Source organism: Brienomyrus brachyistius, chromosome 6 (assembly GCF_023856365.1).
Source record: "Brienomyrus brachyistius isolate T26 chromosome 6, BBRACH_0.4, whole genome shotgun sequence".
NCBI classification, from domain to species: Eukaryota; Metazoa; Chordata; class Actinopteri; order Osteoglossiformes; family Mormyridae; genus Brienomyrus; species Brienomyrus brachyistius.
In genome coordinates this window covers 2,950,740-2,965,409 of record NC_064538.1, presented here as the reverse complement: position 1 = coordinate 2,965,409, position 14,670 = coordinate 2,950,740, and the positions used below count along the sequence as shown (strand labels likewise).

Genomic DNA, 14,670 nt, shown 5'->3' with positions numbered 1-14,670 from the left:
TGTGTGGGGAAAATGCAATAGGTGGAGCGTCTGATAATGGAATGAATAACAGCCAATCAGGGTGAGACAGTTTTTTAAAGATGCTGGCAGCAGGCCGGATTGGGGTTCTAACTGGGGGCTGCAGTGGCCGGCGAACACGGTCCCACTGGAAGCTTTACTGCTCCGTAAGAATAACCTCAGGAACTGGACAGCAGAGCTCCAGCCCCTTTAGCAACTTCACTCTTAGCCAGCAACCTACTGCCATTGGCTGGGTTTCGCTGTGTGTGTCCCCTCTTTTTGGTACGCTTGTGTATGTAAATGCCTACAAGGAACAGTCTGTTCCATATTGTAGCTGTTTTGATATCAGTTATGGGCAGATTGTACTGTTTGCAAGCACTGTACGACTTAGCTGCAGAGAAGGGCATTGGGTCAGTATGAATTCTTGTTCAAACTCCATTTAAAATGCTTGTCTTCCAGTCCCTGGTACCATAGGCTTGTCCTGTCAAAGTGTCATGAGATGGACGGCATTCAGACCCAGCAGCTGAGGGTCCCTGTAGGTCAGATCCTTTATTGTAATGACGTTGCAGTGTTGGGATTAGCGTCCCATGTAAAATAAGCTGATAATTGCCAGTTTTTTTAGGCAGGTGGTTTCAGAAAGTCGATCCATTGGACTCCCGACGCTTTGGTGATAGGAACAAAGAAGATGACTCCAGAGAAGTGGCGTAGGTTGCTTTGAAATATTTGGCTACACTCTGAGTGTCCTTCCCTGTAAGACAGAAGATACCGGATGCATCTCTCTGTTCTTAGAGCTGAGAAAATCTCCTGTTTGTGATACATAGCCGGTGCTATAGCTGAAACATTTGATGTCTAACACCCTTACAGGTGAGTGGAGAGCCTCAGTGGATGCACCCCAGTGCAGTCTTGCAGATGCATGTCTGTTGCGTAAATAAAGCTCACATTAGGTGATACAGATAATGCGATTCCCGATTTGCTGTGGGGGGGGGGGGGGGGGGGGGGTGATCCTGTTGTTTGGCCTGAGTGGTTCAGAAAGGTTGAGTGCTGCTTGTGCACGGTGCCTCGGGAGCTACTTGTGTGTCAGCGTCAGTGTTTACAGCTCGGTCTGTCTCCTGCCGCGCCTCATGGCAGCCTTCTGAGCCCCCTGGCTCAGCTGTAATTAGGTTACATTCTCCTGAATCTATTTCCCCTCTGTGCTGAAAGGTCTCGTTCTGTACGGTCAACATGCAGAGCATTAGAAAGAAACTGAAACATATGCATTTCTAGATACTTGTCTGGTATGTAAAGTAATTTATAATTTTACATACTAATAGGAACAGGTCGGACAGCTCATACGCTCCTGAAGCAGTAACCCTCAATTTTGTCCAGGGTGGGTGATTCAGGCTCTGTGTGTGTGTTGGAGAATCGTCTGCAGTCCAGAAACACGAATTAATTTGTGTCTACAGATTTCCCACCATGTGGCTGTGTGCTTCGTGTTGGACTGGCATTCCATCCAGGGTCCTTTGCTCTGCCCTCTGTTTCCTGGGATCGGCTCATTGTGACCCTGGTCTGCATGGGTTGTATGGAATAAAGATGAATATCTATCCATCTCCCAATCGCTCCATATCCCAGAGAGAACAGGGCACGAGGTAGGGGACACTCAGGACAGGATGCATGGGCATCATAGGGCACGAGGCAGGGGACACTCAGGACAGGATGCATGGGCATCATAGGGCACGAGGCAGGGGACACTCAGGACAGGATGCATGGGCATCATAGGGCACGAGGCAGGGGACACTCAGGACAGGATGCATGGGCATCATAGGGCACGAGGCAGGGGACACTCAGGACAGGATGCATGGCCATCATAGGGCACGAGGCAGGGGACACTCGGGGGAGGATGCATGGCCGTCATAGGACACGAGGCAGGGGACACTCAGGGCAGGATGCATGGCCGTCATAGGGCACGAGGCAGGGGACACTCAGGGCAGGATGCATGGCCATCATAGGACACGAGGCAGGGGACACTCGGGGCAGGATGCATGGCCATCATAGGGCACGAGGCAGGGGACACTCGGGGCAGGATGCATGGGCATCATAGGGCAGGAGGCAGGGGACACTCGGGGCAGGATGCATGGCCATCATAGGGCACGAGGCAGGGGACACTCGGGGCAGGATGCATGGCCGTCATAGGACACGAGGCAGGGGACACTCAGGGCAGGATGCATGGCCATCATAGGACACGAGGCAGGGGACACTCAGGGCAGGATGCAAGGCCATCATAGGGCAGGAGGCAGGGGACACTCAGGGCAGGATGCATGGCCATCATAGGGCAGGAGGCAGGGGACACTCAGGGCAGGATGCATGGCCATCATAGGGCACGAGGCAGGGGACACTCAGGGCAGGATGCATGGCCATCATAGGGCAGGAGGCAGGGGACACTCAGGGCAGGATGCATGGCCATCATAGGGCACGAGGCAGGGGACACTCAGGGCAGGATGCATGGCCATCATAGGGCAGGAGGCAGGGGACACTCAGGGCAGGATGCATGGCCATCACAGGGCACGAGGCAGGGGACACTCAGGGCAGGATGCATGGCCGTCATAGGACACGAGGCAGGGGACACTCAGGGCAGGATGCATGGCCGTCATAGGGCACGAGGCAGGGGACACTCAGGGCAGGATGCATGGCCATCATAGGGCACGAGGCAGGGGACACTCAGGGCAGGATGCATGGCCATCATAGGACACGAGGCAGGGGACACTCAGGGCAGGATGCATGGCCGTCATAGGGCACGAGGCAGGGGACGCTCAGGGCAGGATGCATGGCCATCATAGGACACGAGGCAGGGGACACTCAGGGCAGGATGCATGGCCATCATAGGGCACGAGGCAGGGGACACTCAGGGCAGGATGCATGGCCGTCATAGGACATGAGGCAGGGGACACTCAGGGCAGGATGCATGGCCATCATAGGGCACGAGGCAGGGGACACTCAGGGCAGGATGCATGGCCATCATAGGGCACGAGGCAGGGGACACTCAGGGCAGGATGCATGGCCATCATAGGACATACACATTTTGTGTACACAGAGACATTAAGAATGTATCTGTGCTTCAGAGGAAAGTTCCATCTTCTCACATTAATTATGTATTCAGAACAGTTTGTAGTAATGAATTTTTCCGAAACGTTTTGAATTACGTATGGAGAAGGGATTTTCTGCTGTATTGCAGTAAATGCTAAAATGTGTTATATAACCATTGCCCATGGAGCCTTGGGTTGGGCTTAAAGGGGGGGTGGGTGGGGGGGGGGGGGGGCTCTGTTTTTCTTCTTTGAGCAATTCCTCTGTCAAAATCACACCACATCTGGCCAACTCAGCCAATCAGGAGTGGTGCCAGAACTTCTATGGTCCTGGAAGGGGGGCCGGCTGCTATTGATGTTCCTTCATCTCTGTGGGGGTATAAAGTGTTGAGGGTGACAGCGGAATGCTCCCCTCCTGAACGTTACACTTTGTGGGGGGAGTTTCAGTGGTGAAGAGGGGCTGCGGATATGTAGTTAATTAACCCATTGAGAACTCAGGGGGATGGTTATGTAAAGGAAGCCGTCTGCTCTGCTGTGGCCAGGCCTGCTCCACACACCTGACTGATCCCAGGGCGGCTGAGAGTATGTCGGAATGACATAACGGAGCAGAACGGCTTCCGATACACCGCAGGCGCTCAGTAAGACACCGAGGCTGCACATAGAGATCCATCCTCTTGCTTGATTAGAAAGGTTTGCCGCAGTGAAGGACGTTAACCTGAGGATATTATCCTGTGGTGATGTCACAGAAAATCTGCAAGACCCAACGCAAAGCAGGAGTACGTGAGACAGTCAGGCTCTCGGCTTCATAAACAAAGTCCCAGCAAAGCTGACCACCAGCGCCAGTGTCCTCACTCACATTATGACTTAATTTTCTCCTGCCCCAGTATTTCTGCTCGATCCGGACATTGACTTCCATCTCATTTCTTTCCGTGACGTCAAGGATGTCTTAGTCTTCTCGTGACTTTCCTCTGGGGCGACACAGAAATCTTTTGTTTTCTCCCCTGGCTGCTAATTTAGTTTTATTAAAATTGTTTCTGCGTACAGAAAAAATGTCCCGCTTACTTTCTCCCATCCCCACGTCTGATCCTGTTCGCCCCGCTGCCCGAGGCAAGTCTGTGTTTTATTTAAAACGCTGCTTTTTGTGAATTTTCGCGATGGTTTGCATGGAACATGACAGCAAGATGCATGATTGTTCATGCGTGTGGATTAGTGCACGTTAAAGTGCAAAGGGATGCTGGTACACACTGGTCACACATTTTTGCAGGTATTATTTCCATAGCTGTAGCTATGGCAGGTATAGCAGGTATTATTTCCATAGCAGGTATAGCATAGGCAGCTAAGTCTTAATCAGCTGAGTCATGTAGTTTGTACTATTTTTGTACAAGTGACACAAGCCATGCACATGGAAAGCACGTCTAATCAATTATGATTAGGGGGTTTATTAATTATTAATGTGTGATGACTAATCATTGTCTATTATCTGACTTTGCCTAATGATAAACTATTGTTCATTGAGTTCATTATAAGGAGGTCGTAGGTTATTCTCTGTGAATTAAACTGTAGGTTTGGGACCAGATCACTGAAGTGTGTCAGAGGTCTGTGTGAAGCATCATCTCAGCCCTCATTTCTGCTTCATTTTACACCTCGTTGTAATTTATGGTCTTAGACTCTCCATGTCCGGCTAGGATTTAAAATATGGGGAGTGTTCGGTTGAACACAGGAGGGTCGGTCTCCATCCATTTATTATAACGATTTTAAGGGGGTGTGGAGGGTATTGATTGGTTTTAATTATTGGGGGGGAGGGGGCGTCTACAACCCCCACCACTATAATCTATGCCCATACACATCGCTTTTCTCTTTTCTGTGTGGTTACAGTGCCGTTCATGTCACTGTATGTGTTAAACGTTTCTGTAGTTTGTGAGCATAATGTTGCACGATGAACAAAAATGATGCATATATGTCAAACACTGTCATTTTCTGCTGGGATTCTGGGCTTCGGAGGCGGCATGGTGGTGCAGTGATTAGGGTGAGGGGGGGGGCATGGTGGTGCAGTGGTTAGGGTGGGGGGGGCGGCATGGTGGTGCAGTGGTTAGCACTGTTGCCTCACACCTCTGGGACCCGGGTTCGAGTCTCCGCCTGGGTCACATGTGTGTGGAGTTTGCATGTTCTCCCCATGTCGTCGTGGGGTTTCCTCCGGGTACTCCGGTTTCCCCCCACAGTCCAAAAACATGCTGAGGCTAACTGGACTTGCTGAATTGCCCGTAGGAGTGCATGTGAGAGTGAATAGTGTGAGTGTGCCCTACGATGGGCTGGCCCCCCATCCTGGGTTGTTCCCTGCCTCGTGTCCATTGCTTCCGGGATAGGCTCCGGACCCCCCACAACCCAGTAGGATAAGCGGTTTGGAAAATGGATGGATGGATGGATGGATGGATGGATGGATGGATTCTGGGCTTTATCTCCTAAGCTTTTCTTTTTCTTTGTTACTTTGTTTGCTGTGAGGATTAAAACACAATCTTTGAATATTAGTTACTTGTGTGTAAATTCCCCCCCCCCCCCCCCCCCCCTACGTTTTATCCTTTTGTAGCTTTTAGGTGACAGATGGTGATGCTGATGGTAGATTGTCTTTTCTCGTTATTTTCCCAGAGTCTGGGCTGTACTTCTGATTATAGAAAATGCTTTTCGATTCTATTTTACCAGCAAGCAACAAAAAAAACCATGAAGTGCGAACTGTGATTTTGGCACGAAATGGCAAACTGGAATAGGAAAAGCAGCCGGATGAAATACTGTAAAAGTTACCTTCCCCTCTAAAAAGGGCAGCCATGTGGACTTTTGGAAGAGCTTCCACAAAGTCTGTATGTCTGTGCGGTTTGGAGTGGCAGATGTCAGGCACGTTTGCTGAGTGATGCCATGCCACAGACTATCTCTCATAACGGCACAAAATTGTTGATAGGTATCAACCTACAACAAGAATTATTTCTGCTGGTTTGATGGAGGCTATACATTTTAAGGATGGAGTTTGGGTCCACTGTTTCTTACCGGACCACACCAGAGGCTCCTGATTTATCTCAACACAGGTCTTGGTCTGAAGGTCTTGGTCTTGGATTAAAAGTGTAACACGTTCAAAAACAAGCAAGCATATTGGTCTGTATTAAGCAGTTTTTCATGGAATGATATGTGCGTGTAGTAGGTGTGCTGTGTATTGCATCCTGAGTGGTGTATCGCATGTCCAACGCGTCACTGCATGCATAAATGAGTGCTGGACGTCTGCGTTCCATTTCTGTCCGTGCGTGGGAGTGGCTTACTTCAAAGGCCGCTCTCTAAACACATGCGCACCGTGAGTCATCGAACACGGGGCTCCTACGTGCCTTAATCGTGGATTTGGAATGTTCCTCGTCTATATTTGAGCTGTGCCGGTATTAGCTCGTTAATGATCAGATTTTGTTATGTAAACATAACGGTTTGATGATTCTTGGGTAACGTAATTAATATGCCATTTACCTTACAGGTTGAATAGTGTCTGTTGTTCTGTGTTATTAGAAAATCTCTTATTAGCGATGGTTTTTATGCCTTTTTGCATGTATTATGCCTTGGAAATGCATCACGTGGTGCAGAGACACGCAAGCAGGCATGGCCGATGTTATCTGTGTCGTGGGATCCCTGTTCAATCAGTTTCGCATAATTATTTCCTTTGTTGCTTGAATTTCTGTCTTATTTCCGAGGATGGCATAGTCATGCATGGGAGTCAGTGGAGGTTTGTGATAAGGAGGGGTCATTGGGGGGCTGTGGGAAGGACAGCGGAGGAGAATGGTCAGGCAGTGGGGTTAGTGAAGAGGTGTAGTCAGGAAGTGCCAATTTCAGTTTTAACAGCTTCCATTTCAGAAGTGCCTGTGATGTCAGTAGCAATGCACTCTGGGAGCCCATGTCAGTGAGTATGTTTACAAAGCAAAATTCTCAGTGTTTATTTAATACTAAGAACTTTATTATGAATTTATTTGTACTGGTAGTCAAGCTGCATACGCACACGTGGGTAAATATAATGCAGACGTGATGAGCGAGGGCTACACATCTCCTTCATGTCAGACACAGCGCCTGGCAAGCAAACCGTCCCTTCGCCTTTCTCGCAGGACACTGTGCAACATACAGTCTCCTGCCGCTTAGCCCACATCTCACAATCCATCTTAATTACAGAGGCCAGTGCTAATTGATGATTTTCATCATAATTAATGAAGGCAAAGTCATGAGAAGTTGTGGCTTTTCTCATTTTGTTGGTTGGTTGCGTGAGCTTGCATGTGACAATTTAACGCAAACCAACCCAATTCCCTTTCACGTGCAGTCAGACCTCCCCCCCCCCCCCCCCCCCAGATACTGAGAGCCGATAAGGGGGGTGGGGGTCCCATAGTCTCAGGTAATGACTTCTGCTCTGGTCAGCAGCTGCCGGGCGGCGATAACAATCAGCACGCCTGCGAGTCGATGTGGCCGTCTATCATCCCCCCCGGCTGCTGCCGTTAAAAATTAATCACTATGTTCTCTGGTCCGTTCGAATTCGCTGGCACAGCACCCCACCACGATTGGTCACACTTCCTGGTCACAGCGCCTTCCGAATCCGCCCCGGCGGAGTCCTGGCGATAATCAGTCAGGACTGTCGCTGCCAGGGTACTCTGGGAGGCGCGGAAGGACGATGTGCATGGGGTGTGCGGTGAAAGATCATATTTGGGATCATTGTTTTCACAATAGCTAAGCTTTCGCTAACACTGACTTTCTGTTTTGGGAGATTTTCCTGAGAAAACCTGACTTAAATAGAGCAAGCCTTAGTCGACTGATAGATAAATATACGTGGGATTAACTGTCCCCCCTCAGTTAACATTCCCCTCCGTTCCCAGGCTCCGCCCAGTGCAGTTTGCCCCCCCTTGTGCCCTCGGGCCTCATCTGCTTCAGCATGAATTCCCACTGGCACTGCGGCTCTCTTATTAAGCGCTCGCATACCTCTGCCGCCAGCCACACGCCGAGATCAAGCTTTTGCTGGGGGGGGCTGGGTATTTACAGTCTGCTCTGCATCGCCACCGTCTGTCCTCGCGAACATGACCCAGAACCCCACGGGGATCTTCCGGGGATCGTCTGCAGGCTCTCCACCAGACTCGAGCTGGACTCCGCGCTCCATTCCGCCGGGTTCCTGATTTAATGCGGTCTTCCAGGCCGTGATCTTGTCTTCTCGCAGCCTTGTCAGTGGACTTTGGTGCCATGCTGCTCTATATTCTTGTCATTCTCAAACAAGGGCAGCAGTTTTGCTTATATAGTAGAATGAGCAATTTCCTTCATTTTCTACATAAAGTTTAGGAAAACACAAGTTCTCCTTTGTTTGTATAGGTGACATTTTGTAGAATATCAGTCCTGCTTCGTTTATATACGGAATGAAGTGTCAAACACAAGCTCTCCTCAATTTGCATTATCTATTGACTCATATTGCTGCACTCTGTCTTGCCAGGAAGTCAGCTTCTCACAGCATAAAACACTGTTGATTTTTCTGCTAGACTTGAATCACTTTTCCTTTTTTAGACAGATTATTGTGTAGCCCCCAGTTCACGGATTATCAGCAAGCATTCCTACACCGCCAAACCTTCCTTTCCCAGACTGTCACCATCTCCAAAAGCTTATCTCTGGAGATTTAGCAGATTTGCCGTTTGGAATTTGGTGAGTCTGTGTGCTTCCTTTGGGATCCCTGCAAGTTTATTGCAAAGTTTGGTGCGTGTTAGACCAGCTGGCGAACTTTCGTCCCCATACGAGCAGAATATGAGCGATGCAGAGGCTTCAATAGAGCAGAAACTGCTCACCTTCTTATCGACTTGTGTTATATACATGTATCTCAAAGTGCTTATCACTCGCCATTTCAGTCTGTGCTTCTTTTAGCTTGGAGAGTGCTGAATGTCATGACAGCACTCATTTATCTACTTAATTTGCGTCTAAAACGTGGCTGTACTGTAGGATCACCTTCTGCATCAGTAGTTCAATGCCTGGAAGTGAGGAATAATCAATAATTCTCCTCCCTCCACACGGCTGCGGCTGTTAAGCGTTCAGAGGCAGTTTATCTCTCCTCCGCCATATAAACAGCATTAATAGGAATTACTTACTGTTTATATGTTTGTCTTTTTTGTGCTATGGTTGCATAACGTAACTTTTAGAACATCAGGGACAGTTATAAATAAACTTCAAATCTCAGATATTCCTTAGGAAGGAGAGCCTGTAAAAATAGATGCATGTTTTGCACTTTTCCTAGCTGGCATCTGCGCAGACATTGCAGCGATGAGCAATGCGTCAGTCTGACTTCTGCTCCTGCGATGTATGGCTTTGAATCTGAGCCCTGGGTCTTTGCGAGAGATCTGTGGCTAGTGGACGTGGTGGGTGTTGTGACTAGGTGCTGTGGGCAGCCTGGAGCGTGGGGGCAGAGCTGTGCCGGTACAAATAGGCCTTTTCCAGACCTCTTCCCCTCCACAAAGACGTGGATGGGAGTTTGGCAGCTCCGCGGCCCACCTTTACGCTACCCACCAGCTGGACACCAATTCAGACCATGGGCACGGATGTCCTGTCAGTGGGGGGGAATCTTGACATTAGCATGTAGGTCTATTTTGTCAAATACCGCTTCCGGCTTCCATGGGCAAGTCCAGACCTTCTCTCTGAGGGGGACTGGCTGAAGTCTCGGAGCAGGAGGCTCATCCAAGGTCTTTGTTACCTTGGTGGCCCTGGATTTTAGGGTGGAGAATGTGTAGAGAGCTTTAATGAGATAATGTTAGATAATCACCTTCAACTCTTTCACTGACCACACCCCAAAATAACGCATTATGACGGTACTAAACTGCCTTAATGCCTTTGTTAGAGTTGTGTCTGACATGATGATAATGTGTGCGTCCTTTAATTTTGCAGGAACCTTGGAAAATCTGGACTGAGAGTCTCCTGCCTTGGGCTAGGTGAGTGTGTGTAGGTGTAAACAGGACTGGTCTGCAAGGGGAGCGCGCTAAGTGTAAAAGGGTCTTCTTAGTTTGGCAGACTGGGCAGCAAATGCTGCCGCATGTAGGTGCTGGACACATTAAGAACCAAGTCATTTTCCCGCAGAAATAGTGTCATTCTCTGACACGCCCAATGTTTTCTATAGTTTTGTACAAATAGAATGAGACTGAAAGAAGCCAATTGGAACTGGAGACAGTGGGTAACAACGGGGGACTCACAGTGCAACTTTCCTGTCTAGATCACCTCAAGATGAGATTTACGGCTTGACACGTCCTTTTTCTTAGTTTCTGCTTTTGTTTTGTAGTTGAGTCAGATTTTTTAATCTCCAAGACGTGCATCAAGAAAACAATGCTTTCTGCTGGCCAGGCAGTTTGATCTGTGGATCCTTCAAGTCAGAAACGTCACTGTTTGACTTAATGCTTCCTCTGTGTGGCCTCTGCAGGAACATGGGTCACCTTCGGAGGGCAGGTCACGGACGAGGTGAGAACGGGCGACTTTTTCTGTATGTTTTCGCTGGCTGCTGTCATGCCGTATTAGAAAAACGTGGGATCAGGTAACGCTGCTTGGTATTTAAATAAAGAGCTGGCAGGCGGCGTTTTACGGAACCAAAATAAATTAAAACCTTTAAATCCTTTGAATAATAAATAAAGTATTAACACGGTTGAACTTGCTGAAAAACATCCAAGTACAAAACATGCTGAGCAGTGAGAAGCAAAAGTTCATTTTAATTAAGTTCGTAGCAAATATGAGGGGAAATATCCCTCAGTGGTCAAAGGTCGGGGGGGCATGGTGGTGCAGTGGTTAGGGTGAGGGGGCGGCATGGTGGTGCAGTGGTTAGCACTGTTGCCTCACACCTCTGGGACCTGGGTTCGAGTCTCCGCCTGGGTCACGTGTGTGGAGTTTGCATGTTCTCCCCATGTCATCGTGGGGTTTCCTCCGGGTACTCCGGTTTCCCCCCACAGTCCAAAAACATGCTGAGGCTGATTGGAGTTGCTAAATTGCCCGTAGGTGTGCGTGTGTGTGTGAATGGTGTGTGAGTGTGCCCTGCGATGGGCTGGCCCCCCATCCTGGGTTGTTCCCTGCCTCGTGCCCATTGATTCTGAGATAGGCTCCGGACCCCCCGCAACCCAGTAGGATAAGCGGTTTGGAAAATGGATGGATGGATGGTCAAAGGTCCCTCCAGCTGCCTTTTTGTGGGTTTGTAAGCTCTCTGGTAAGAAATACGACCATCATCTCGGAGGATTATCAGTCCACACGAGAGCTTCCCAAGTGACTGCTGTTTGTCTCCCTTATCCTACCTCCTTAAGATGGCGGAGCAGCTGATGACTTTGGCGTACGAGAACGGGATCAACCTGTTTGACACGGCGGAGGTTTACGCCGCAGGAAAGTGAGTGGCCGCCAACCTCCGTCCCTTTTCACCATGAGTGTGGCAACCGGTGCCAGGTTCAGCTGCATGTCAGAACTAATGAAGACGAACATCATCACTTCTGTTAGGTTGCAGGTGCTGAAAGCTCATGGGTCTAAGGTTACTTTTAATGGGGTGAGCTACTTAACAGCCTTGTAATGGAGATGAATCGTGGCCCTCGATTTAATCTCTCCTGATGGTGACCCCTGTCCGATCACTTTACCTCCGAGGGACCAGATTGTCCACAGCATGTGTCATCGTCCTTGACTTTGCGTCAGGGTGGTGAAGGCTACATGTCATGAAATAGTGAAAGAAATAACAAATTTAATCCTTCATTATTCAATTGATAAAGTGCATATGATTTTATTGGATTAAAACATTCTTTTTAAGGAAAAACTCCAATGCGTGAAGTAATTTTCAGCCAACTAAACAATAGAGACGTTTATATCTGTATTTGTGTATGGAATTGCATCACTCAGCTGTAATGTTCTATCACCATGGTGTTATGTTTGACAAGACAGTCATCCTCATCCAAGACAATGTGCGCAGTATTCACAGTATTCACTATATTCACAGTATTCACCATATTCACAGTATTCACCGCATTCACAGTATTCACCATATTCACAGTATTCACCGCATTCACAGTATTCACCATATTCACAGTATTCACCATATTCACAGTATTCACCGCATTCACAGTATTCACCGCATTCACCATATTCACAGTATTCACCATATTCACAGTATTCACCATATTCACAGTATTCACCGCATTCACAGTATTCACCATATTCACAGTATTCACCATATTCACAGTATTCACCGCATTCACAGTATTCACCATATTCACAGTATTCACCATATTCACAGTATTCACCGCATTCACAGTATTCACCATATTCACCATATTCACAGTATTCACCATATTCACAGTATTCACCGCATTCACAGTATTCACCGCATTCACAGTATTCACCATATTCACCATATTCACAGTATTCACCGCATTCACAGTATTCACCGCATTCACAGTATTCACCATATTCACAGTATTCACCGCATTCACAGTATTCACCGTATTCACCATATTCACAGTATTCACAGTATTCACAGCCATCTTTGACATGACAGTTTTGTTGTTACTGTCAAAGTGGTTAGACCTCACAGAGAGCTGCGTTATGTACAGGGTTGTGTGATAATAGCTGGAAGAGGGAGATTCCCGTTTCTGCTCAGCAATTAACATTCGACGTACTGAACAGATCACCATTGAATGCTTGAATTCCTATGTGAAATTTACTGTTTTTATGTCTGTATTGAGTATGAAATGTATACTCACATGTATACTCTCATGTATACCATAACCTTGCTCTGACTGTTAGTCAGAATGACCTATTTCAAACATCCCCAGGGGGGTTCAAGTGGTACAGTTCTTTCGGAAGCGGTTTTTTGCACCATGACACTTTTGCAAGTCGGAGGGACCCCCAGGTCACCCCACCACTGAGCTGTGGAAAAAGCCGCGTGTTTCTTAAAGAAGGCGGCGCTTCTGCGGCAGGGCCACTTGTCGGCTATTAAAGCAGCACGCTCCCTTTGTTTGCTCACAATTCATCACTTATTTCCTTTTTCCTGGGCTATGACCTACAATGCTACTGTACAGCAGAAATACAAATTAAAACTTATTCTAACAGTAATAATAATATTCATGCAAGGAAAACCTGAAATCTCATGCCTGAAATGATGCACTGATTTCCGATGACTCTCATCTCTTATCCAGGGCAGAAGTGGTGCTTGGAACCATAATCAAGAAGAAGGGATGGAGGTACGGTCCACTGAACGTTTTGGTTTTTAATCTGCGTCGCTTTCCTTAAATGTCATCTAGAGAGAGGAAGTTGTTCACACTCATGAAGTGAGTGCCCACATTAAAGGCCTTATCTCACTGCGGGCCCTGTGAGATTGTGGTTAGGGAACCCGGACTATCACCAGATGGTTGCAGGTTTGAGTCCCTATTATCGTACTAATGGGCCTCAGTGAGTATATCTGTTATCGCAATACTCTGAAAAGATCAAAAGAGTAAGTGGGCTTTACCGATCTGGGGGCACCGGCCCTTTCATTGGTGTCTGTCCAGGAGAGTCGCACGCTTTCACTGTTCACCATTAAGGGCGGTTGTGATGAAAAAAAGCAGACATGGAAGCAAAAGTGAGGAGTGCGTGGTGTGAATGAGTTTGCTGGGATATGTGATGCAGTAACAGATGCCCTCCTTACACGCTTAGGCGTCTGATGGCTGTGTTCCTTTTCAATTCCCCTATTTTTACTGCTCCTGTCTTCCTCAGGCGCTCCAGTCTGGTCATCACCACCAAGATATTCTGGGGTGGAAAGTACGTCAGCAGAACCTGATGAGAACACCAAGGGGGGAGGGGGCTACAGACCACACCTAGACTTCTGTCCTTCCCCATTACTCACCCACACAAAGCGGGGACTCGATTGACTGACTCAAGGCCCGATGGTCGTTGGGTGGGGTGGGCGTTGGTGCTGTGGGCTGACGGAGAGTAAGCAAGGCCTCCTATCTGGTTGTTCACGGCCCCCCCCCGGGAGCGCAGTTGAATCCTCCTCTTTTGAGGTGGGGGTCACGTTAATAGCTTCCTGTGTGGGGGGTGGGGGGAGGGATCTCCCGAGCAGTTTGCTCTTTCACTGAGAGCCAATTAAAGGTTCCCCCGCAATGCAGGATGAAAACCCCGATGACCCTTTGATGTTTCTGAGTGCTGCATTTACCTGCTAATTGGGTGACTCCAGTGGAGACCCGGTATGCCGTGTCCTGCTCAGCAGAGGCAGTAAGGAGGTAGCCTCTCTCCTCGGCTCTAAATGCGACGCCTGCTTAATGCGATCGAACGCCGAGCCCTTATTATGCACGATCTGCAAACTGGCACGGCCGTTGCAGGCAGTCCGTGTTGAATTGTGCTCGGCTATTTGCTAATTGACTTTTTGCATTGCAAATAATTGACTTATGTGCACTGAAGACAGACAGACCGAGTGGTGTAATATTGTTCTGTGCTTTTTTTTAGGGCGGAAACTGAAAGAGGGTTATCCAGAAAGCATATAATAGAGGGTAAGTGAATCCCATAGCTTTCAGCCTTCTTAGGGATTGCTACGATGCTGGCATCATATCCCGCTGCTTCGTAACTTACAGTGTAATGATTCTGTGGGTATTCAGCATTT

The 14,670-nt window shown here is 48.3% G+C and overlaps 1 protein-coding gene across 8 annotated transcripts in view; it reads left to right on the top strand.

The window, feature by feature from the left end:
- The window catches only part of kcnab2b (potassium voltage-gated channel subfamily A regulatory beta subunit 2b), an 87,002-nt gene that overhangs the window by 57,606 nt on the left and 14,726 nt on the right, over positions 1-14,670 (top strand). For all 8 annotated transcript variants that reach the window (XM_049017045.1, XM_049017044.1, XM_049017040.1 and 5 more), the window contains 6 exons: positions 9,969-10,012; positions 10,495-10,532; positions 11,360-11,439; positions 13,232-13,276; positions 13,788-13,832; positions 14,517-14,560. In XM_049017045.1, coding sequence (XP_048873002.1) covers positions 9,969-10,012; positions 10,495-10,532; positions 11,360-11,439; positions 13,232-13,276; positions 13,788-13,832; positions 14,517-14,560 — 296 coding nt within the window. The remainder of the gene's footprint in view (positions 1-9,968; positions 10,013-10,494; positions 10,533-11,359; positions 11,440-13,231; positions 13,277-13,787; positions 13,833-14,516; positions 14,561-14,670) is intronic.